The following is a 23,764-nucleotide window of genomic DNA, read 5'->3' as shown; positions in this document are numbered from 1 at the left end:
AAGTAGTGTGACAGAGGCAAAGAAGCTGGGAAGGCGTTTTGTTCGCTGAATAAAGGAAAATGTCAGCGACAGGGTTTACATCATATGAAGTAATGAATTATTAATGCGATAATCAGCATTCAGAAATGCCAAATTACCAAATTGGTGCTGACACAAAAGGAGATGTGACTGCAAAAGTCTTTTTCTTCTTATGACTCGTCACAGGACTATTATCACTTCGACAGAAATGCATCCTCACTGATGCAGAGGTGGCAAACAAATATCTGTGAGACGGTTTCATCTGGATCTACTGTGACAATTCCACACAGGCATGCCAAGCTAATTTTAGCTTCTGACCAGACAAGTACAATCTGTACTTGTGTTTCTGTTCTCCAAGTCAGGAATAGGATGAATATATTATTTTAACAAAAAAAAAAAAAAGAGTTGCTGTTTGATGGGGAACGTTATATATCCAACATCGTTTGCATACATCCAGCTGATGATCACATTGGGAACGACTAGAGGGGGACTTGGAGAGTACATCCTTTATGAAGGCTAGTACACTATTTTGGTATTTTAAGGAAGGGAACTTGAAAAAAAAGTATTTAAAATTGTTTCATGCAGGTACTAATTAAGCAAATAGAAAAATAGCACTGACAAAATAGCATATACCAAGTGAAATCTCTGACTTTACCCCATTAAATATTTAGCTTTGTTAGTTTTTGAATGTGTGTGGAATAAAATAACAACTTTGTGCAGCGGCCAATTTAAGCAGGTGGAGACTTGTGCCAAAATGGTACCAAATTACACTGCGCCACCTGATCTGAATAAACATTCCCAGCTGCTCCACTCAGCGCGGCTCAACACATGCAGGTTCCTCTGCGCCTGCAGAAAGAGGCACAAGGGTAGCAAAATGGACCAGAGCCAGAAGAAAATTGCATTACACCTGCATTTGCACCTCGGCTGGCTTTTTTTCCCCGCATGCACGAAATGCAAAGCGAAGTCCGTTCCAGGGGATTTTAACGTCAGCTAATTCTTCAACAGCTCGTCCTGAGACGTACTACAGTTTGGTGTTGTCTGCTGTAAGCTGTATAGTAGATGGACTCAGATTTGATTTTTGTCAGCAGTGTGTAATTAGAAAAAAGTGCATAATCGTACATGCAGTGGTGATTCCAGGGCCTTTATAAGCTTCCCATGAGCGTGTAATGAAATTGCTTTCTTGATTTGTTCGTCTTTTGCCCAGAGGTTGTGAGGACAACCAGAACAGACAATGCACAATAAATGTTTGTAGTCTGAGTTCAAACCAATTGATTGTTGTGACTCTCAAATCAGAGTGCCTGAGGTTTTCGGTGTCTTTAAATGGATTTTATTGCAACCCCTCCCCGTTTGTGTCTATCCCCCACGTCCTGCTACTGAGCAGGACGTGGGGGATAGACACAAACTGTGGACAATCACATTACACACGCTACTGCACCTTGTCCTGTTCTCTACCCACTCACTGTGAAATGTGCTAGCGCTGGTGTTTTTTTGTGTTTGTTTTTTTTAAAAAATGTGCTTTGTTTCGTACAACTTACTGTGATTCTAATCTAACTTGCGTTCTTCGACTACTTCTATTTTTATATTCATTTTGGGCAAAAGCTTAAAAGTGTCTCTGCTTCACGACGGCACCGTCATTTTTTTACCCACTGATGTGGCTTTGAGTGTTGAATGGTGAATGATTCTTTGTACCAGCAGCCTTTGTTCCTCCAGATTACCAGTCAGATTGCACCAACTTTTTTTTTAAATCAATTTTTCTCATGATCAAACACACACGAAAAAAAGATATTTTAAAAGATGCTATATTCAGACCTATAACTCAAAGACTGCTCTGTTCTGCGCTACAACTTAATTTACTTTAATAAAGTAAACGGTAATAATTATCCTTAGTTTTAAATTTTCCGTATTGTAATACACAGACTGCAATGGAGAGTTGTGGCTGCAGCAATGATCAACGCTCCAAGAATGGATCGGATCACAAACCAGTTCTTCTGATGTGACAGTCTAACTAGGCTTGTGCATAATTTCAAAGTACTTGTGTCTCTTTTTTCTCGTACAGCAATAAATTTCAGTGGGATAAAAGGCACTTTTTGCCGCGTTACTTTTATTCATAGATTTAAATAACATTTTTGTAGGGTAATACTTTAACAGGATTGTGCACTGTTCAGGTAATAGTCCATACAGTTTAGCTTTGAACCCTTTAAAGCAGTTTTAACACTTCAGTTTCTAGTATATATTTTTTTAATTTCAGCTATTGCTTGAGGATGAAGTTAGGTACCCATACACGCACACAGAACAGTTTTGAACTTAATATTTTGAGTTCAACACTTACTTGAAATGCTTGTGACACTGGCATCTTTGCCTAAATAAATTATTAGTGCTGTGCTTGCCCACAAGAATCCAGAGATGAAGGAATTGTATGAATGCAAATACAAAAAAAAGCAGCAAACAATGAAATTCCATCATTGCAACATTTTGTTTCTTTAAGCTCTTTGTTTTCAGTTGTACCAGGTAATTTTACAGATAGATTTGAACCTTGTGCTTTATTACGTATAACATAAGAGGTGGGTCTGATTCTGAAAAACCACAAAAGATGCATGGGAACATCAGGGTGTTGCACGCAAAGTCACTTCCACCATCACTAAAAGAAGATGTATTCAGTAAAAAACTGTTGAGCAGGTTTTTCTAACTTGCCAATGGGTTCAGAGGCTGAATCATCACCAGCAAACCAACGAGCCAATATGAGCATTGAGGGCTTTGTTGAGCTAAGCTCTCGCCAGATTGTGTTCTCTCTCTTCCCGTTTCTGTAAATCTGCTCTCTCATGTTGCTCTGTTTATTAAGCCAAGCATTGTGATACTACAGTGATCTTCTTTGGTAAGCAAACTACCACACAGAGATGGATACAGGAGTAGACTGCGTAGGCGTCACAACTTTTGCTCAGATATCTGAAAGCCTACCAGTCTGTAGTGCCGAGCCTCTGGGATCCACCTCCAGATTGCTTTTAGTAGTGGTGTTATGTTGGCATAATTCTTTGAAATGAGCGGAATGAACCTTTTATTTATTTATTTTTTATATTACTGGCTGCATAGTAGTCAGCCCTTTTGTTCATGAATCATTTTTGCAATGCAGTGACTTAAAAGAAGCTACAAAGTTCCATCAAAACAGAATTTTGACCACAAAGGTTTCTTTAGGCGTTAGATGCCAATTCCAATGGCCGGCCCATTGAGATGGCTCTCTTCCCCATACCTCACTTTCGTCTTTTACCTCCAAAGACAACTAAATTGCATTGCATATAAACGTAAAATCCAGAGCGTAGAGAGTGCTGAGTGTCAGACTGCAGTGCATGCACAGGTCTGAGGCTGCTGACCATCTCTTGTGGGACTGGAAGTTGCTGACCTACATCTGCTGACATTTCCAAATCCCAGCCCCTCGCTGTGAGCCATCTAAGCTCGTGCCTACTCAATGATGATTCTCTCCTGACTTGTTAACTGTCACATATAAAGTCAATTTCATTTCTTGTGGGCTTCTCTTCTTTTTTTTGCCGAGGGGTAAAGAATTCATTTCTGTCCATTACTCTGAGCTGCTGTTTCTGCGGCTGCCTGGATTTCACTGCTCCGCTGTGCTGCTGTATCAGGGGTATTGTCTTTTAAGAATAGTAACAGTGTCTTGACAGGATTTGTCTTCCTGTTTATGATCAAAACGACCCATTGTATTAGTTTTCTCTGGGGTGGGGGGTGGCTCTCTTTTTTGGATGTTTTGTTAATGTTTGCTGTGCAATCATTAAAAAAGAGAGAGAGTTATGATTTTAACCTTATTAATTTTAATTAATAATTTTAACTGCAGTAAAGGAAAATGTTAAATTGATCATTTAATTAATGTAAAAAACACAGCACAGTGTTTGATGGGATTGCATAAAACTGCAGATATCTGCACTTCATGATGAATAATCTATAGGCAAGAGACAAGATTATTGATAATGGAAACTTGCTGCTTTCTGTTTGCACGAGGCTATTAGCTCAAATTCTGTTGACTCCTTGAGTTTTCAGTGCAATATCAGCACCAAGACCAAACCTGGCTAGTATGTCGACTATCTATAACAGAAGCCCCAAATGATTTGAAATGATCTCTGATAATTTATCTTTCTTTTTTTGTCTCCGTGTTCTTTCTGCCGTCTGAACTGCAAAGGACTCAACTTTTAATATGATGATGCCATTAAAAAAAACAATCTCATAGGCAAGTAGTAGTAGACTGTAGTGATCACAGGTAAAGGTATGTAGGGAAGTGGTCTAGGTGGATGGACAGGTTTGCTAAACACAAGAGGAAACATTCAAATGTAACCCAGGAGACCTCTGTTTGTTTCCAACTGGTAGCCAATGTTTCTTTTCTTTTCTACTTTTTCCTTGTCTTTGTTATTGTAATCATGATATCGAAGGACCTCTGCACTATCCCCTTTCAGATGTGTTTTTTATCTATGAACTTCAATCCCAATTGTATGTTTGCATAAATCTAGTTTACTCCAAACCCTGGTCTTTCTCTAACATGGTGTTCATGGTGCTCATATTACAAGTGCAGGGAGAAAGCGACTAAATGGACTCATATAGCAATTCTAAACTGTAATTATTGTTAACTTTGACTTTTTTCAACTTTTGGTCTCGAATCACGATTGCCAAGGGACCTTTTCTGTTAATGTAATTAGGCATGATGTTATCTTGTCACAGTGTGTAACAATAGTGGCCCTGCTATACCCTCTCAGCAGAAGATCGCTGTGAGACAACAGGGAGGTGCGGTACAGTAGAGCAGAACAGCATGCAGATTGAACAGCTTACTACTTGTGCAGCAGAATGCAGCACAGTGTCATTGTGAATAATAAACACATACGTGTCGCACACTTTGTTTATGTACATGTATAATTTTCTTTACCCTTCATGGTGCCTTTTGCCATCATGGCTTTAGTAGCCACACATGCTGGGGTGTAAATATAGCCAAATCAGCTTCAGCAGAACATATTTTGTTTTCCAATTACCTGCCAGCAGAACTGTGTTCACGCCACCATGACCAATTTACAGACTCTGTGTTCAAGCAATATATTTCCAGCACAAAGAGCTTATTATCTAATGTATTTCTAATTCTAGTTATGGTACATGGTTGTGTATATTTGCTTGCTATATTAGTATAAAACCATGGACTCTGGCAGCATCTGTGGCTTATATGATTCAGTGCATCCCAAAAGTATTGCATCCTCTAAAAGCTGAAACTTTGTGAGGTGCTATCATGCTCTCACATGAATGTGCTGCTTGCTTCTGTCACAAGGCGATGACCTGAAAGTTAATTTACTGTAAATATATTTTACTTGCACAGGGCAGCAGTAAGCAAATGAGAACTGGTGTGATGAACACATACCAGCTGGTATAAACCACAGAAATGTAATAACTAAAATCTGCTGCACCAGTGAATATCTCAAAGACCCCCACATGTGTAATTTGTAGCCAAAGCTGCTTTCCCATGCGCCTTGATTTATTGGCATTAAGCTACTATGCATACATTTTTCTAAAGCTACATGGCAGAAATGCATATCTCAGAGCAAGCAATAAATAACATAAATCGACAAAATCCTACGCAGGCACTGAGCAGTTAGTGATCCACATAAAACGAAATAACATCACCAGACCTCAAAAATCACAAATGTATAAATCACACTGACGTCTCACATTTTCCCCTTTATAGAAAAGAACCTACAAAGCTATGTATGTTCAGACCCATAGGGACAGATAGAGTATTGACAAACTGTCATCTAATCAATGACCTGCAGAATAATTACTCTTAAAGGGAATTTTGATTATGGAATCGTAATACTAATGGTTCATTATTATGTGCAACATGACAAATGATGACCCCTATATTAAAGGAGAAATATAAAAATGTCAAGAAAAGGAAGAATTTGAAAAAAGAAAATCTACTTCCTGCAGATCTCCTGACCATGAGCTTCACATGTGCCGTAAAAAGGTTAATGTAAGTTTTGGATTCATGCAGGATTAGAACTTGAAACTTCCAGGTAAAGGACCACTCCTTACCCCACTGCACTATGCCTTCCTTGTTGTTGGACTTTTTTACCACTCCCCTCATCTGGTCTCATCTGTACCAGGTCTTCATGTCTCTATTCTGTCTTTGTCTCACAGGATAACCACTACTGCTGCTTGCATGATGGACTTAAGGAGGTACCCTCTTGATGAACAGAACTGCACCCTGGAAATTGAAAGCTGTGAGTAATGTAAAAGACCCTTCAAAAGAAAATAACATACCTACAGCCATAAGTATAAATTTTTGTTCTCCGTCAAACTGTGCAATGCTCAGAGAAATAGCAAAAAACCCAAGAGCAACTTTTCAGACCCTTCAGGCCTTAGTTAGCATGTTAAATGTTAAAATGACACTACAATTAGAAAAAGTATGCAAGAATGCACTGCATTTGGAAAAATCCAAAAAACCATATCAGCACAAACATGTAGGCACGGTGGTGGAAGGGTGATGATTTGGGCTTGTTTTGGAGACATGACCAGGACCTCGTCTGTATATCAAATGATTGTACAATCAAATGTGAGGCCCTCTGTCTAACAGCTAAGCCTTGTCCGAAACTGGACCATGTAGCAGGACAATGATCTCAAGCAGGATGGATGAAAAAGAATCAATGTTGCAGCCTCAATTAGAGAGAGTGGCCCAAACTGTGAGGAGGGAGAAAAGTTGAGAATAATTATTTAAAAGCAGTATGGTTAGTCTGGGAGCTTAACTCTATTTTATATCAGAATTTTTGTCATATTTTTACTCCCCAGGCCTGATAATAATTTTCCTTCATAAAGTGATGCATAAAAGGTTCAAGAGTTTTGCATAATGCAGACGGCCCCCAGTATGCTCCACCCTAATGTTCAACCATGACTTTTTGCTAGCTAATCACTACAATACAGGTAATCTATATTGAATTAGGTGCAAATACAGAAAGTTTTATTTTGGTTTATTTTGTAGCATGAGGAATTGGAAAGATATTTGTCATCTTTGCACATGTATGGCAATTGTCTGATGTTTAACCCTCTGCATATATGACTTCATGACTGCCTTCAGAAAAAGAAAAAGTTGCAGTGCTTGATGATGTGCATTGATTACTCATCTCCAAAAGAGACAGTAATCAATCCAAAAGGGCTTTCAGGGTGCATAGATCAGCAAAGAACGCAGAAGAGAGAAGCTAATATGACCGTAAATGACTGCAAAACTGAGCTGAAATGAAATACACGCACAAAAATAACTTCTTTGGTTCCTTTCAGTAGTCTGGGAAAACACCAATACACTCAAACTGTCTGCGTTCTTTACAGGAAAAGGGAGGAAAATTGAATCTATTTGGATGACGACATCACTTAAGTTGATGAAATAGGAAGTGAGGTTGAGATATAGTCCCTATTACTGGCAAAATCTTTTTCCCGGTTGCTGCCTTTTTAATGTTGCGGCTAAGTTTTGGCTGAGCTGAAGTCCCAGTTTTAATAGTCACAGTCCGCCATCAGTGTGACAGATGGACCAAGCCAGCCGTGGATTATTCAGTGGCAAAGGCCAGTAATTAATAGTGCAAACCGTAGTGAACTTTCAATGTGTAACATAGTGTCCACATTAATAAATAATATACTAGCTCTACCCATCACATCTACATCATACATTTCAATGAATAATTTGTACATAAGACATGTAACCAATATATCGGTAGCAAGAAGGTAGTAATTAGTTATTGGTTAGGTTCCATTTAGCACCAGATTCAGGGCTTATCAGCAATGATTCATTTAGAAGGTAGTCTGGACCCAGATACTTTGAATAAGGTAGTGTGTTTCTTTCAAAAATCTGAACTTTTTCAGTATGTCCTAAAGGGGCAGTTTGACATTTTGGGGAAGACTAATAAGGTAGCCATGCTCACCGAAGGATTGATAAACAGTCTTACCACTACCACAACACAAAGCCATCAAACAATACTTGTGTTAACAAAGAAAACAAAGTAAAAAAACAATCATAAACTCAAAGTAGCGTATGCTCTACCCATAATTAGCCAAAAGATGCACAACGCAAAACTACAAACATCAACAAAGTATCAAAAAAGACCCGGAAGGGTTTGGGATATTTATCAATTTCCTGGTCTCAACCCAACAGTGCATGCTTTTCAGTTACTAAGTACAAACCTGAAGGCAGATAGAACCACAAACAAGATTTCAGCCAGTCAAAGGATTTTCATCCAAGTATAAAAATCCTTATATTTAAAATTGTGTTAATTATTAATTTTGATCCTCTGAAAACGAGTGGGCTGTGTTTAAAAGTGTCTGTAATTCCCAAATAGTTATTGGGGGAAAAAAGCCCTTGAAATAAAAACTAAAAGTCTGCACTTCACTTTAAACTTTCTTATAAAATACAACTCCTAACATTAGCTGGCAGCTGTTTCACATATTATTTTCCCCCCAAATGCTTTAATTTCAATAAATCATTATCCGAGAGAAAAATATGCTTGTGGTGTAATTAAAAATTGTATTTGCTTGATCATTTTCATTGACCGTTCCATCAATCAAATCCACTTGCTCAATACACCAGATATTTTGTGGTTCATGTTGTTCAAGATAAAACTGCCTAGCATTTACCCTCGGGGGATTTCAATAAGCAATCAAATATGGACAGGCTGTGAATTAAAGACTTGCATGAATTTCTGCTATTTACAGTCATGGAAGCTATGCACTAGTGAATGGTGCACATTAAACATCAGTTTGATTTATAAGTCGGCCACTTGTTTCAATTTCATGGACAATGTCCCATTTCCTATAACCTAAAAGAGAGATTTAATAGTAATGAATCCTGGTCCCTTACTGAATGCAGTCCAGGTCTGAGCACAGAGTAGTAGAATGTGAAATGGAGTAATACTTCTCAGACTGAGAAACGGCTCTGCAGTGAATGCATGCTGGCCTACTGACATAAATCTAACTGTGGTCACTTTTAATTGCACTGCCAGTTGAAAATATGTGGGCACGTCATACCTATGATACAGTATATGTTAATTTATGTAGATATTAATGCATACGGGGCTATATCTTCACAGGCGATGGGATAGTGAAGCATGTGATTATGGATTGGTAGATTTAAGTCCTAAGCAAAAATGTGTTCTTCCTGCTCCCACTGCTTGACTACACTTGATCTTTTACTTAACAAATGCACCAAATGAAAAACTACAACAAAAACATGAAAGTTTGTTACACGTAAATGTTCCAGATCGTGAAACGAATTTTAATATTAGACAAACATAACCCAAAATACAGTTTTTAAATGACGATAGCTTTTATTAAGGAGAAAAAGCTATCCGAATCTACCCGTCCCTATGTGAGAAACAAATGCCTCATGCACTTTTTTGAGCAAGAACTACAGTCAAGCATTTGCAAATACTGGCAATGAGTCTTTCAAATCACTGTGGAGGAGCTTTGGTTCACTCTTCTTTGAAGAATTGTTCTAATTCAGCCACATTGGAGGGTTTTTTGTTTTTTAGCAGGAACGGTCCGGTCCTTTTAAGGTCTTGCCAAAGCATCTCAATTAGATTTAAGTCTGGACTTTGACTGCTACATAACCCCAGTATGCATGAGCTTCAGGATACAAACTGATGGCAGGGAATTCTACTTCAGGACATTCTGGTAACAAGCAGAATGTCCTGAAGTAGCAAAGCAACCCCAGACCATCACACTACCACTACCATGCTTTTCTGTTGATATGATGTTCTTTTTTTTCTTTTTTTAAATAAAATGCTGTGTTAGTTTTACAAACCTCAGCCTTTGTCCACAAATGTTTCGCAAAAGTCTTGGGGATCATCAAGATTTATTTTTATTTTTTCGCCTGTTGAGGGGTCAACATTGGTTTTTGCCTTGGAACTATTCCATGGACACCATTTTTCCCAGTCTCTTTCTTATTGTTGAATCATGAACTCTGACCCTTACTGACAGATAGATAGATAGATAGATAGATAGATAGATAGATAGATAGATAGACTTCAGTTTTTACCATCTAAAAAATTTAGAATTACTATTTCCTTTCCTTTGTCTTGCAGTTGAATTGTGATCAGAGAGATGATCAGAGTGAAACTATTTTAGGAAGGCAGTCAACAGACATATAAAGACACCATGTTCCTGAACTCTCAGTGACTTGAAAGCAGTGCAGGCCCTGACTTATTATCCATACTCATGTATCAGACTTCATACAGAAATGTGGTTGACTTTAACGAGGATTTCTTTATCACATTTACACCTCCCTCCCCTGACTTCTCATTTTCCCCGACCTTGGCACAGATGGATATACCACAGATGACATTGTATTCTTCTGGGAAGGAGGAGACAATGCTGTTACAGGTGTTGACAAGTTAGAGTTACCTCAGTTCTCCATCGTGGCCACCCAATTGGTGTCCAAGGAGGTCATCTTTACTACAGGTAAGAATGCTTCACATCTATTTAGACAGAGCCTGCATACAAGCACAATAAATCGCAATAAAAATGCAGAAATTTAGAAACTGAGCTGCTGGTTATGAAAGCCTGAAATGGTGGAGCAAACGTCTTTTTTTTCTCACAAATTAGAGATTATAGAAAACTGTCTCATCAGGATTACTCATGCAACACTTCTAAAACTCTTGATTTAGCTTTTATTTATCCTTATTGCTGTTAAATGAATCATAACTACAAGAAAACTACTGCTGTGCACAGTGAGCTATGAAGATGGAGAGCAATGATGAGAGGGAGGCTGTTTTTTCCAGGAATTAAACTACCAATTAACAAAACATATCTTGTTTACTTTAAACAAAAAGTGCAAAAGCAGCAGCTTTTATATTGCCTTATACTGTATACTTCTTGGCCCGTGGCAGTGCCTCCTTGCAATCCTGTCAGTTTGCTCGGCAAACGTCAGTGACTCCGGGGATGAGATGTGTTAATTAGAGCGCTTGAGAGAGATAAATAGCTTTATTAGTAGGTGAGCTTTTTCCCCTCTGAATACAGGCATGCTAGCTCATTATCCTTATTTGCAGTATTTATGTTAAGCTAACACTTCACTCTCTCTGTGCTTCGTATTCAGCGTACGGATTATTAATCTTCTCATCGGACTTTCAACAAGCAAAGATGTAGAAGCGACCTTAGACATGTAACATGAATGTCCTTTTAGTTGTGTTTCAGCTGATTCCAACTTCCCTTAAGCAACCAGACAAGGGTAAACAGAGGAAAAAGTCGAATGTATGATTAATAATTCATTGAGTTTGACGACTTCCAATAATATTTGTTGCTGCTCTTTATCTGGCATGTATTTATCACATTTGATAAAGCATTTATGCGAATGTACCAGTCCGTTAGAAGATTTACAGGTAATTCAAGGTTGCTACATCGACAATACAATACAAGTGAATATCATGCAAAGAAAAAAAAGTGGAAAATTGTCCTTTGGTGAGACGCACTACAGATGCATTATTCTTCCCGATGACAAGATGACAGATCAGTGACTTAAAGGTGGTAAGTCAGGTAACACATTGGTCCAAAGCCAACAACTACACTTTCTATTGTGTGGTGGTGCATTAGTGCAATGGCACAGGTAACCTTTACATCAGTGAAGCTCCCATTAATACTCAATAAAATTCATGAAGATTTTAGAGCAGCACTTTTTGCTGAAAGTTCTTTCAGCAAGATAACGTCCAACCAAATCCTCTTGGAGTTATAGCATCCAGAGTAAAAAAGTAAAAACCGACACTGGATAACACATTCACCTTTCAAACCTGTGGAATTATCTGTTCAGTTCCCAAATGCTCATCTTTTTGTGTAAAGAAAATGACGAGATGTAACATAGTGCCCCCGTCGCAACTTTTGCTGACAGTTTCCCACTCAAAATGAAATTCTGTTAGACATAAACATGCCCTTGCACGATTTCCAATTAAATATTGTGCTCAAAATCTTTTGTACATCATTGTATTCTAGTTTTATTTACATTTTTTTTTTAAATATCTTGTCTAGACAGCAGAGAAACCATCCATCAGTGTTTACATTAGCTGATAGTTTTCCTAGAAAACATTTTCTGGTAAGATTCTGCAATAAATGACTTACGGCACACATTTTTCTTCCTCTCAGCGAATAGGCATGCACTGCAATTATCCACCTTTAAAAATGGCCGTTTGTTAATGTTTAGAGGACAGAGAAAGTGCAAAAGAAAAGCAGAGCAGCTCACTGTGACAATTCTCAGAGGGATGCTGGAGCTGCCTGCTGAGATAGGGGGTTGCAGAAAAATCTGCCTCGTTTGCGACTTTCTGCCATGTTTAATTGGAATCGAACTTGTCCCTGGAAAGGAATCCATCGCTTTGGGGAAATTAAGTGCTCCATCTGAACAAATGGAGAAATGACTACCCTGCGTGTTGTCAAAGTGCAGAGTTTGGAACACTTAAATTGTGCCATGGTTTCTCCCTTCTTTTTTCCTTTCTTTCTTTTTCTTTTTTTTTTTTTACTAATGTGTTTTCACTCTTCTCCTGCTCTTTTCCAAAATCACCCATCCTCCATCCTCTCTCCTTACAGGTGCATATCCAAGGCTTTCACTGAGTTTTAGGATTAAGAGGAACATTGGATATTTCATCTTGCAGACATATATGCCCTCTATCTTGATCACCATCCTCTCCTGGGTCTCCTTCTGGATCAATTACGATGCCTCTGCAGCTCGGGTGGCCCTGGGTAAGCCGCAGCCACTGCTGCATTATTAAACTCATAACTATCTCTGCTAGAATATATTTATTATCACAGGAACGAACAACATGTGGCTGTCGTGCAGTGTTACTCGTTCCTGTGTAACTCTGAAGCATATACAGGCAAATGACTGATAGATAATTACAACAAACACACACCTAAAGGTCATAGTGTCAGCTATTTTTAATAGGACATTGCGGTCATGTGGAATTTCTTTTGTTCCCAGAAATTAGTCCAAAAACAGAATAACACAACTATTTCAGTGAGACAGTATTAAAAAAAATCTTTATTTTAAATATAATATTTTTATTGCAAATAATTAGTAGTGACACGAGGCCCAGCTACACTACCAAAATTGGTAACTTTCATGACACTTATCCAATTTCTCAAGCATTCTCAGAGCATTGTCTGCCATGATAATTGAATAAACCGCATCAAAGTGACTAACGCTATGATAGTTAGACTAAGATGTGATCAGGGTGGCACGGTGGCATGGTGATGGTGCAGCGTCCTCTGTTCAAATCCACCCCCCGGCTGGGCCCTTCTGCGTGGGGATGTTTTCATGGTCTTTCTCTGGCAGTCCAAAGACAGGCTTATGTTAGGTTCACTGGTAATTGTAAATTGGAGGTAGATGTGAATGGTTGGCTGTCTCTCTGTGTTAGTGACAGAGGCCCTGTGAAAGCGGCGAACTGTAACTCCTACTTTGGAGCCAATCAATGAACTCTAGTAAAAATATGTATCCAATTGCATTTACTTAACAATCCCACTTTCCTCCTTATCTCCTCTAACACGCGTGAAAGGCAAATATTACTTAGGTACCGCTATATTAGCAAAGCAATGCAAGATTAAAAGGGAGAAAAGAACACTGGAATGACATTTTTGTCTAAATAAAAGTAAATTGTGCACTCCTTTCACCACTTCTATCACCACGCAGTAAGTAACGATACACAAGTACAGTTTGGAGTAAAAGCGTGTACATGTGCAGTATCTGACGGTCTCTGCGTTTCTTTTCTGTGTGTGTGTGTGTGTGTGTGTGTGTGTGTGTGTGCTGCTGTACTCAGGTGTGACAACGGTGCTTACCATGACCACTATTAACACCCACCTTAGGGAGACTCTCCCAAAGATTCCATATGTGAAAGCCATCGACGTCTACCTCATGGGCTGTTTTGTGTTTGTGTTCCTGGCCCTGCTTGAATATGCCTTTGTAAATTACGTGTTCTTTGGTCGGGGCCCCGCGCAACAGAAGAAACTCAGCGAGAGGCTGAACAAAGCCAACAATGAGCGCACAAGATACGAAGAGAAGCGCCTGAGGGAACAGGTTTGCATCTTCATCTGCCACCTCTCTCTCTCTCTCTCTTTCCCCCCCCCTTTTTTTGTACTCCACCTCTCTGTGTCAGTCAGAGTTCAAGTACAAAACAACGATGTTCTGCACATAAGATTTCGAGCCACAGCCATTTTATCCAAAGACACATATGCATACACTAGTCCCCGAAGTAATCTTCCACAAGCATACTGATGCCACCACAGCCTAATATGCATTCACCGACCATCATCCATTGCTTCTCCCTCAAGCACTGACTGCTTTTTATCGAACATAGCCTTTTTCATTGAGATACCTATTCATCTAACTCAACAGTGGTGTAAACATTCCCATTTCTTATTTAGGTTGTTGTCTATGTTTATGCTGTAGGCTTTATTCACTCTCACTCGGCCGGCCTTATATTTCAGCGCCCGTTTTCCTGCAAAATGGAAAAAAAAAAAGAAAAATTGGATAAACATCAAAACGCAAGATAAGGGAACATCAGCACTTATGCAATTTGCCAATGACAGATGCTAAAATGGAGTGAAAAAAGCCCCCTCCCTTTCCTGTTTTCCTGTGTGTGAGGTACTAAAAATGCTATGCTTATTCAAAAGTTGTTCCTGTTAACTCTATGTCTTATGCCTTGTGTAATTTCTGAGAAAATGTGCTTATTTGCCAGTATTTTTATAGCCGTTTAATGTTCTCTTCATTTTTCTTTCACATTGCAAGGACTCCATTTCCGTGCCGTTTCAAACCAACACCTTCAGGTCATTTACACAGCGAAGAAATCTGTATCTCGAGGAACAAAGAAAAGTTGGGGTACATTTATTTAGCAATCATATCAGCTGTAGGCCAGACCTCACGATAAAGTAACTTTTGTTAAAAAAAAGAAAGAAAATAATAATAGCAGTAATATATAAAGAAAGTCTTGTTAACTATTTCTGTTGCATGCGAGAAATGACATTCCATATCATCCCTGCATTTTGCTTAAGCTTGACAGCTTGTGGGATGGGAGGGGGGGTTTAACTAAAGTATCAGTTTTAATGGGATTAACGGGGCTGCTCCTTGGCATTTCAGCCCTCGCTGAATCTTTGTGTCTTTCGCCGCTTTGCACAGGTGGATGCTTATGGAAACATCCTCCTCACCACGCTGGAGATGAATAACGAAGTGATGCCTTCTGACGTGGGGAGCAGCGTCAGTGACTCTCGGAATTCGGTCATGTCCTTTGACAGCTCCGGGGTCCAATTCAGGAAGCCCATGGCCCCCCGAGATGGCTTCAGCCACCACTCGCTGGATCGGAGTGCCATGCGGAGCCGGGCCAACTGTCGGCTAAGACGACGCTCCTCCAAGCTCAAGTTGAAAATCCCCAACCTGTCAGATGTTAGCACCATTGACAAGTGGTCCCGGGTCATTTTCCCTATCACCTTTGGATTTTTCAACCTTATCTACTGGTTGTACTATGTGAAATGATGTGCATCCCACAAGGAATCATGGGCCATATTTTGAGAGCACATTAAATTGGCTTTGATACAGTTCCAAAATATGTATACACATATACGAGTTGAACATATGTATATGCATATTTCTATATATTATATTTATATATACACATGTGAAATCCGAAAGACCTTTCTGCTGTACAAAGTATTAATAGGATGACTTGAATGTTTAAGAATAATTGCGAAAGAAGAATTTGGAGGCTTTGAGTTTCTTTTTCCTGCTGAAACGAACAAAACAAACACGAGATCCCACCAGGGGGTTTTTGGAACTAAAGACTGCATGATATTTTTGCTAAAAAAAAAAAAGAAAAAAAAAGAAAAGGGGGAAAAAAAGAGAAGAAAAAAAGAGAAAGAGAAAGCTCTCGAGAGAGAAACGATGTCTCAGAATCCCATTGACTTTTTATTGATACTTACTGTAATCAAAAATCCTCTTCTGCAGCTCATGAAATCAGTGGTGGCTTGTCTGTTCAGGCATCAGCTGAGTGAGATCCTTGGCACCCCCCTCCCCACCCCCCCGCCCGCTCCCCTCACGCACCCCTACAGCCGAATCCCCCACCCCCGTCATCACCCATGGATAACATGCACGGAAATCTCCGGTTCTACTATGTACAGCAACCTTGTTTGGATTATGTGTTGTTCCTTGGGTTTTTTGAAGTGATATCGTTCTCTTTATCAGACATCAACTCTGGCCTAATGGTCTCCATTAGAGGGCCGCTCGGATGGGGGACGACCGCCGCATTCTCGACGAGAGTCAACACAACCCTTGTATTCCTTTCTCTTCTCATGTTGTTTTTAGAAACGCGTCCTCGCGGGAGGGTGGGGATTGGGTGGGGGGTTGGAGGTTGAGGGAGAGGGCTCCTTTTTTTCATTACGGTTAAAAACAAAATACTGATTATTGTAGATATGGTTTTGACTTGAAAAATACTGTGATTTCAGAGAGTGTCAGAACATGTTCTAGAGCTAGGGCATTACAAGATAAAAGAGTCAAAGGTATGCATTACTCATTTTGATTGTTTGGAGATAAAAAAAAAAAGAAGCATATTCTGTACATTTTATCATTCAGTATTCTCATGAAAGTATATTTGTGCTGTTTCTTTCCTCCTAACGACGCTCTTTAGATGCAGCGTTCATTGACGTCATATCCTGCTTTGTGTTTGCTATGAGGAAACGGAGGATTGCTTTTGTGATTCGTTTGAAATTATTCTGCAGTGAAGATGTGCGAACATGTATATTCAAAAGAGTCAACATATCCGCCTACAGTTTGACCAGTTGTCATTGAGTATATAGTATTCTTTTTTTGTTTTGTTTTGTTCGTCGAGCATTTTTCTCAGTGTCGGAGGCTCTGAGGTCGAGATTATTTGATCGGGATAGTATCGGGCAGCACGTTCAGAAGGTGATGGGGAAAAAAGTATTCAACGTTTCAATCTTAAACTCAGTCAGTGCCATCCCACACATACGCCAAACCCCGAGGATCAGAAACGACAGCCTATAAGCAGGAAGGATTCTTGGGGGGGAAAGTGTCCCAGAAATAGCCATAAATTGAATGATGTAACAACCAAAAGGCCTACAATCCATATGGATTATTGCTGTTTTGCTCAAACACAAACACACACCTACACACACATGCAGACACACACACATTGCATTTTCAGTGCTCAGGTTCATTTGCAAAGAAAAAAAAAACCTCTAAGATTTTGTATTTCATTAATTAATTCATTGTATTTTTCGTTTTTTTAATAGGCCTGGTTAATAGTGTATATAGGTTGAAAAATTGTAGCCACTAAAATGCGTTTATGATATTAAAGCAGATGGACAGCTGACACTCTATAAAAGTTTTGAAAGACAGAAAAGAGAGCAAAAAGCAGCAACATACACAACCAAACCTAGTTAGGGGCATTGGCCCTGGAGAAACATAAAAGTTACAAAGAGAGCAAATGTGACCTACACACAAACATCTGGGATAAGACTGGCATGGAAGGGCAACATATTAATGAAGTGAAGGTGTCTAAGGTGTGTTAAAATAAAAGGAGTGCTAATCAGAAACCAATTTGTCTCCTTACGTCTTAGTGAAGTTTGTATTGTGATGTGGCCCAAGCCTTGAGCTGAGTTTAGTATTCCTTATTGTGTACATTTTATGCATTGTTGTCTTATTCTCTAGAAGCAAAAAAAAAGAAGAACAATCACTGTTGAATATAAAGCAACCCATGAAATCATACAGAAAGACAACAAGAGTAACACAAATACATAGTGTAGTGCGTTTATATCGGATATCTTGTCTTTGTTCCAGCAGCCAAGTAGTTTGCTGTCTCGGTGATCCTAAAGTCTAATCATGTGGCCAGAACACAGCGATTACTGAAGAAAAGGAAATAGATATTTATGAGAAAATTTGACCAAGCCTGGGAGCAGGTTCTCTTGTTAAGTGAAGATTACATATTCAGTGGCGTACTGTAGCAAGGGTAAAGGATAGAAAGGGGGTGGGGTCTTTTACAGTTGCCAAATGAAAGTGAGTTAAGGCTGTCAACAAAAAACACAGGCAATGGTTACGACACGCCTAAAAAAGCCCAGTACCAGTTTTAAAATAGCATTTCACTGATTTAGCATCACACTCCTATCAGACTGTCAGACTCTGGATGGACAGTTTAGAGCAAAAAGAAGGAGAAATGTCTGTTTTTAAAGAAAATTATTATTCTCATAAATCTTTTCATGTTAGAGTCTTGCATCTACGGAAGAAACTCCACCAAAATGGCATCACTTGGAGCACAAAAGCTTTATGCAGCTTCGTTCACATATGCAGTAGTAGCGCCAAACACCCGCCCAACTAATGCTAAAGTGGAGTGCCCCTTTGACATAATTACACGCATCCCTGTTACACATATGCTGCAATTTTAACATATGAGGATGTTCTGATGTAAGACATTCAGTTGACATCATTCCTGTACACAGTCCTCAGTTTTCCAGTCGTTTTTTTGCAGTCAGATTTTGATTGCACTCCCACAGTGTGGACAGTCGACATTAGGGGTGTCACGATAACCGTTTATTAGCATTAACTGTGATATTTAGGAATGAAATATGGATCTTGTGCTAATTATGCACATGTAATAAATGTTTTGCTTTTGTTTTTTTGTATGCCTTTGTAGCGTTACAGTCACAGTCCCTCATAACTTCCATGCAGTTGTATTATGAGTTTCATTAATTTGCCAAAAAAAGAAACCAAAATAAACAAAGTTATATTAGAATTTGACCAACAGCATTAGTGCCTTTTTTTATTTTGATAATGTTGATTTTTTTTTTTTTTTTTTTTTTTTTTTTAATCGTGACAGCCCTAATTGGTAAGCGATACACGGAGTTCTCTGAGTCGGGGAGAGAGATATACATATTTTAATTTATGTTGCAGGTTACAATAAAACAAGAGTAATGATAAATGGAAGTTCATACCAGTAACACACAATTTACTTCTTCTTTTTTTTTTTTTAATGAATTTTTGCCATTTCATCCTGCACTGCACACTAACAGCTTGTCAAACTGTTTGAATGGAATTTGGTGGATCTTCGCTAAGAGTTTGGTCAAACTATGAGGCCAGATTATACCGTTTGTTCTAGTATAAACAAGCACTTTTTGTTTGTTAAAGTATCACAACCACAAGTGTTTTTAAGTAAATTGGTGGAACGCGTTAGACTAGGGTTCAATGATTTGCACTTACACTACATTTTGTGATGTAAACTGACACAAGTATCACATTCTTGTTCAGGTTGGTTTATTGCCAGAAATCAATTCAAGCATCCATTTTCATATATATATATATATCTATATATATATATATATATATATATATATATATATATAGATAGATATTTTTTGTCAATAGTAAATGCATATCTTTAATAAACACCAAGCAAATATGGAGGGAAAACATTAGCGGCCCTTGCATGCTGGCAGAAGAAGAAGAAAAAATACAACAACAAAATTCTACCACTCATTTCAGGGAGAACATGTATTACCTGCTTTCTGAACACGAAATCAGCACATTGTTCCCCAAAAAGCTGTGAGGATCTTCTGTTCTATGCTTTCACTTTCAATTTTTTGCTTATATGAGAGAGAAAATAAATTGCTTTTGACACGTTGTCATGTTCATGGAGTGGAGCAGGAGGAGGAGGAGAAAAAATGTGTTGAACTGATTTCAATGTGAATTTTCTTGCCTCTAGTGTATATGTGTAATTACATGTGAATTGTACTGTAAATATGATATCTTTCACTTAATAGTTCTTAATGCATGAACAAAAACATGGCAGTTCGTAATACCAGCTAGCCTCACTGCTAATGGCATGGACAGCTTCTCTAGCACTGGCATACTTCTGCAAACGAAACCTAAAAAATGAAACAGAAGAAATACACGGTGTGCACAAAATAATGGAGAAATCAATGCAAAGTCCTCTGACAGTGAAGGAGTTTCTGGTGGTCCCGAGCTTGTATCGGTTCACCCATTCCCTCCAGAACAAGGCTAATGCTAATGCTGTTGAAGATGCCTGGAAATTACAGTATGCGGCCTTGGTGCACTCTCAGCGAATGGGAATTTCCTATTAACTTTAGGATTTGCAGAAGATTTCAGTACAGGACACCTGCTGCATTTACCTCAGCCATGGATAAACCACTCAGTCATCTGCGAATCCTCTCAGAAAATTAAGGGCATGATCGGCTTGCTGGCTCGTAGAGGCTAGAGGAGCAGGTTTGCCTTAAGAAGGCGAGTGGGATGTTCTTACCTGTTCCTCAACAAGACAGTCGCATGTGCCCTTGAGCAAGGCACTCAGCCAGTTGCCTAAATGCAACTGCTCAGTTGCACAAATCTGTGTAGGATGGCAGTGAAGTATTTTTTAGCGGGGGTGAGGGTATTAATACAAAATTGTTCCCTGGGTGCATGTAAAGATCCACGAATCCCATAGTATTATTAAACAGTTTAGTTAATGTGGGCTTGTGCTCTTTTCGATGTTCTATAAAGTGCCACGTTAAATGCCATTACACATCTTACCAAAGTTTCATCTCCAGTCTCCACATTAGCTCGCTTCATGTGGCACTGAAAGAGTGAACCACAACCACGCGAGCATGTTGAACCAACCAAAACACCAGAACAAGGCTGACTGGCTCCTCACTGTTGGAAGAACTTTTGTTGGTGCATTCATTATTTTGTATGTACCTTGTAACTGGTTTTGTTTTGCATGACCTGAGTTTTAAAAGGTTAATTTTCCTACATTTTTACTCCGCACCATCTGATTCATCTCCACAGCCAGGAAGAGAAAGATCCAGTGTTTACATGCTCAAAATTGCACTTGTTTTACAGCCAGTTCTGCAAATCTTGTGAAAAAAAACTGTTCATAAAACTGGAGGACGTATCGCGCGATTGTGGCAAAACGCGAATACGTACCTCTGCAAAAGTAACTGTAAATCACACAATTTGGAACAGATGCACCAAGCGGATGCTGTAATTTTATCAGGTTCAGCATAAGCATTAACATCAAACGCCCTTCAGCTACAAAGGATGTAAAGGATGCTTGCTATTAGCATCTGAACGTAAGCCATGTGATTGCACAGTGAGTTGGTGTTCCCTGTATTTTCCTCTCTAAAAAGTTGCCTCTGGTTAAGGTCTGTTGTCGGTTACTGTACGAGGATTCCCGCAAAGAAGCTGTGCTGATTCCCACTTACGCATCAGTTTACTGTACCTCCTTCTTTAAAGGAGGAAGACTAGATCATGTTTAACCAGTAGGTAAGAAAATTATCCAACACTTTTTAAATTTTGGCAATGGAAGAAAACAAAAAAAGAACCCCACAAGATAAACAGCCCATTATTTTTTGCTTTGTCCTTTTGTTTCGGTATAAATTAGTAAATGATTTTTCTTCATTTCTGTGTTCATTTCGAATTTATTGTATTTGTTACATTTGTTATGGATTGTTATTCTTACTGTTGTTGTTGTTTTATCATAAGAAGGAAATGTAATTCATCTGATATACTGGCACTGGAAGAAAAATGCATTTGTTTTTTTGTACTGTAATTGTTTTGTTCACATTGGGCGCTTATTTGATTCAGTTGTTTAATAAGGTGTTTGATTTCATTTGGAGTACCAGTACTCATGAAATCAACATTTGTGTAGTATGAAGTTGTATTTTTTTTTGTCAGTGCAAAATTAATGTTATAGTGTCGATCAGCTTTTTTAGGTGTTTGAACAAAATGTGTTTTTTACAAATACAAGGTGTTCAAGTATGTGGTATAAAAAGGGTTATCATTCAAACAACCGACTTTTTACAAATAAAGGCTTATACAGTAAAGAAAGCTAATGTCTTTTCATTTGCCCTTTGTGGACTAATATATGACACCGTTTCGTTTGACTTTCGATTAATTTCTTTTTCAGATATTAGTCCCCAAAAGGTAAATAGCATAAATACAATGTTGCAAACCAAGAGGACAAAATCAGGTATTTGCCATTGCTACTCCAGGTTGTTGTCAGAGCTCTCACCACTTAGCTGGTGTCTTGCTTTTGATAAGGACTGCTGGATATGAAGACAGTCTGAAAACAAAAAAATTAAGAAAAATAAAGAGTGTCTTCTTTTAATTTGATTACAAAACATTGCGCGTTTATGAGAATATACCTCCTTTCATACCCTATTTCCTGAATAAAGACGCAAAGTGACTCCTGCTGACAAGTGTAATATTTGCCCCTTTTTCAATTCAGGAACTATTAAGATTCATTTTTCTTTACATTCTTTACAGATGTATGATAATAAGTCGTAGAGCAGGAATGCCTTTGTGGGGCAGTTTGCATTCTACAAAACACATGATGATTAATTTGCTCTTTGCTAAGACTCTTTGTCCTCTGGCTGAGGGCATGGTGCTATATATGGTTGCACATTAGGGTTGTTTTTTTCCTGGATGCAGTCTGGGCTTGAACTTTTAGGTGGTGAAAGTGAATAGAATGGGCTCTCAATGTAATTGCACCTTGAGCAAAGACAGCAGTAATGATCCAGAGAGAGAGAGATTTAAAATATGTTGCACAACGGCATCTAAACTTTAAGAAACATTCATTACTGTCCAAATCAGCTTATTGATTATGCAGATCAAGTAGCACGGTGGGTTTGGAGGGGCTTTGGGATGCAACCTGTGTCCCAGTCGTCAGTCTCATTTGAAGCAACAACCTGAATAAAAGCACATCAGTGTTTTAAATGTAAAGCATGTACTTTTACCACACTACCAACATTCTGTGACCTCCGAATGATCTAACAAGGCTTTTCATGCATAGGCAAAATGTATTAACTCATTTCGATGCTGTTTAAGGTCTGTTCATCAGCTGTGCTTGCAGTCATACTCAGAAAGCACAATATTTTCCACTGTGTGAAAGCCATGTTCCTCCCAAAGTGCAAAGACATTCATTTCAGGTCCACCAGAGGCTTTAAATAGCCTTGTAGGTGTGAATGTGTTTGTCTACATCCATGTTAGCTATGTGATAGACTGGAAACATGTCAAGGTGAGCCCTTGTCAGATCCCTAGTGCTTGCTGAAATGGATTCCAGCCCACTCCTGTGACCATGGAGAACATAAGGTTTAAGAAGTGGATGGATACTTGCACTTTATATGTCTTTAAATACATGTAGTTATCTGTGTAGTTGCAATTACATAATGGAAAAAATCTGTCTTTAAAATAAGTAACCAAATCAGCACATACCAGAATGTGCTGTTATTTGTGTATCAGTTTAAAGAGTCACCAGTTCCATGCCTCTTAATGATTTTTAAACACAGATATCCTGAGATACTAACATTTCAGTGTTGTGCACCATTACAAACTAGACTAGGTAAAGTTTTAAGTGCTTATTAGCTTCAAAGTTTAGCTCATTAGTCAAGTTCATAACAGAAACATCAATGCTGCATTTACTATCCTCACTGGTGGCTTTGGCTGGGGACACGACATAATAGATGGATTTTTCATAATTTCCAGATGGGTTGCATCACCCATCAATAAAATATTCAAGCAAAAACTTCTATATCTTATTACCTCAGTTAACCCTCTCAGGCTCAAATTAAACTTTTTGTTGCTAATGCACAACCAAGTCCTGCAGTGGTACTTCTGAGTAAAAAAAACTCATAAAATATGTATGTGGGGTAATCAGGTTGTTAGTTTTTAACTGTTGCAAATCGGCAATGCCTGCCTCGAGAGGGTTAA

At 38.7% G+C, this 23,764-nt stretch overlaps 1 protein-coding gene across 2 annotated transcripts in view; it reads left to right on the top strand.

Moving 5' to 3' along the window:
• The window catches only part of gabrb4 (gamma-aminobutyric acid type A receptor subunit beta4), a 61,857-nt gene extending 38,192 nt beyond the window's left edge, over nucleotides 1–23,665 (top strand). The window contains exons 5-10 of one of the 2 annotated variants that reach the window (XM_085174592.1): nucleotides 6,193–6,275; nucleotides 10,354–10,491; nucleotides 12,601–12,753; nucleotides 13,827–14,083; nucleotides 14,795–14,884; nucleotides 15,182–23,665. In XM_085174592.1, coding sequence (XP_085030718.1) covers nucleotides 6,193–6,275; nucleotides 10,354–10,491; nucleotides 12,601–12,753; nucleotides 13,827–14,083; nucleotides 14,795–14,884; nucleotides 15,182–15,535 — 1,075 coding nt within the window. In that variant the 3' untranslated portion in view covers nucleotides 15,536–23,665. The remainder of the gene's footprint in view (nucleotides 1–6,192; nucleotides 6,276–10,353; nucleotides 10,492–12,600; nucleotides 12,754–13,826; nucleotides 14,084–14,794; nucleotides 14,885–15,181) is intronic. The other variant, XM_085174593.1, reaches the window with a different exon arrangement.
• Nucleotides 23,666–23,764: the final 99 nt, after the last annotated feature.

The sequence above is a fragment of the Neolamprologus multifasciatus genome, chromosome 10 (assembly GCF_963576455.1).
Source record: "Neolamprologus multifasciatus chromosome 10, fNeoMul1.2, whole genome shotgun sequence".
In the NCBI taxonomy this organism is placed as follows: Eukaryota; Metazoa; Chordata; class Actinopteri; order Cichliformes; family Cichlidae; genus Neolamprologus; species Neolamprologus multifasciatus.
Note: the sequence above shows the minus strand (reverse complement) of the source record. Positions and strands in the feature narration are given on the sequence as shown.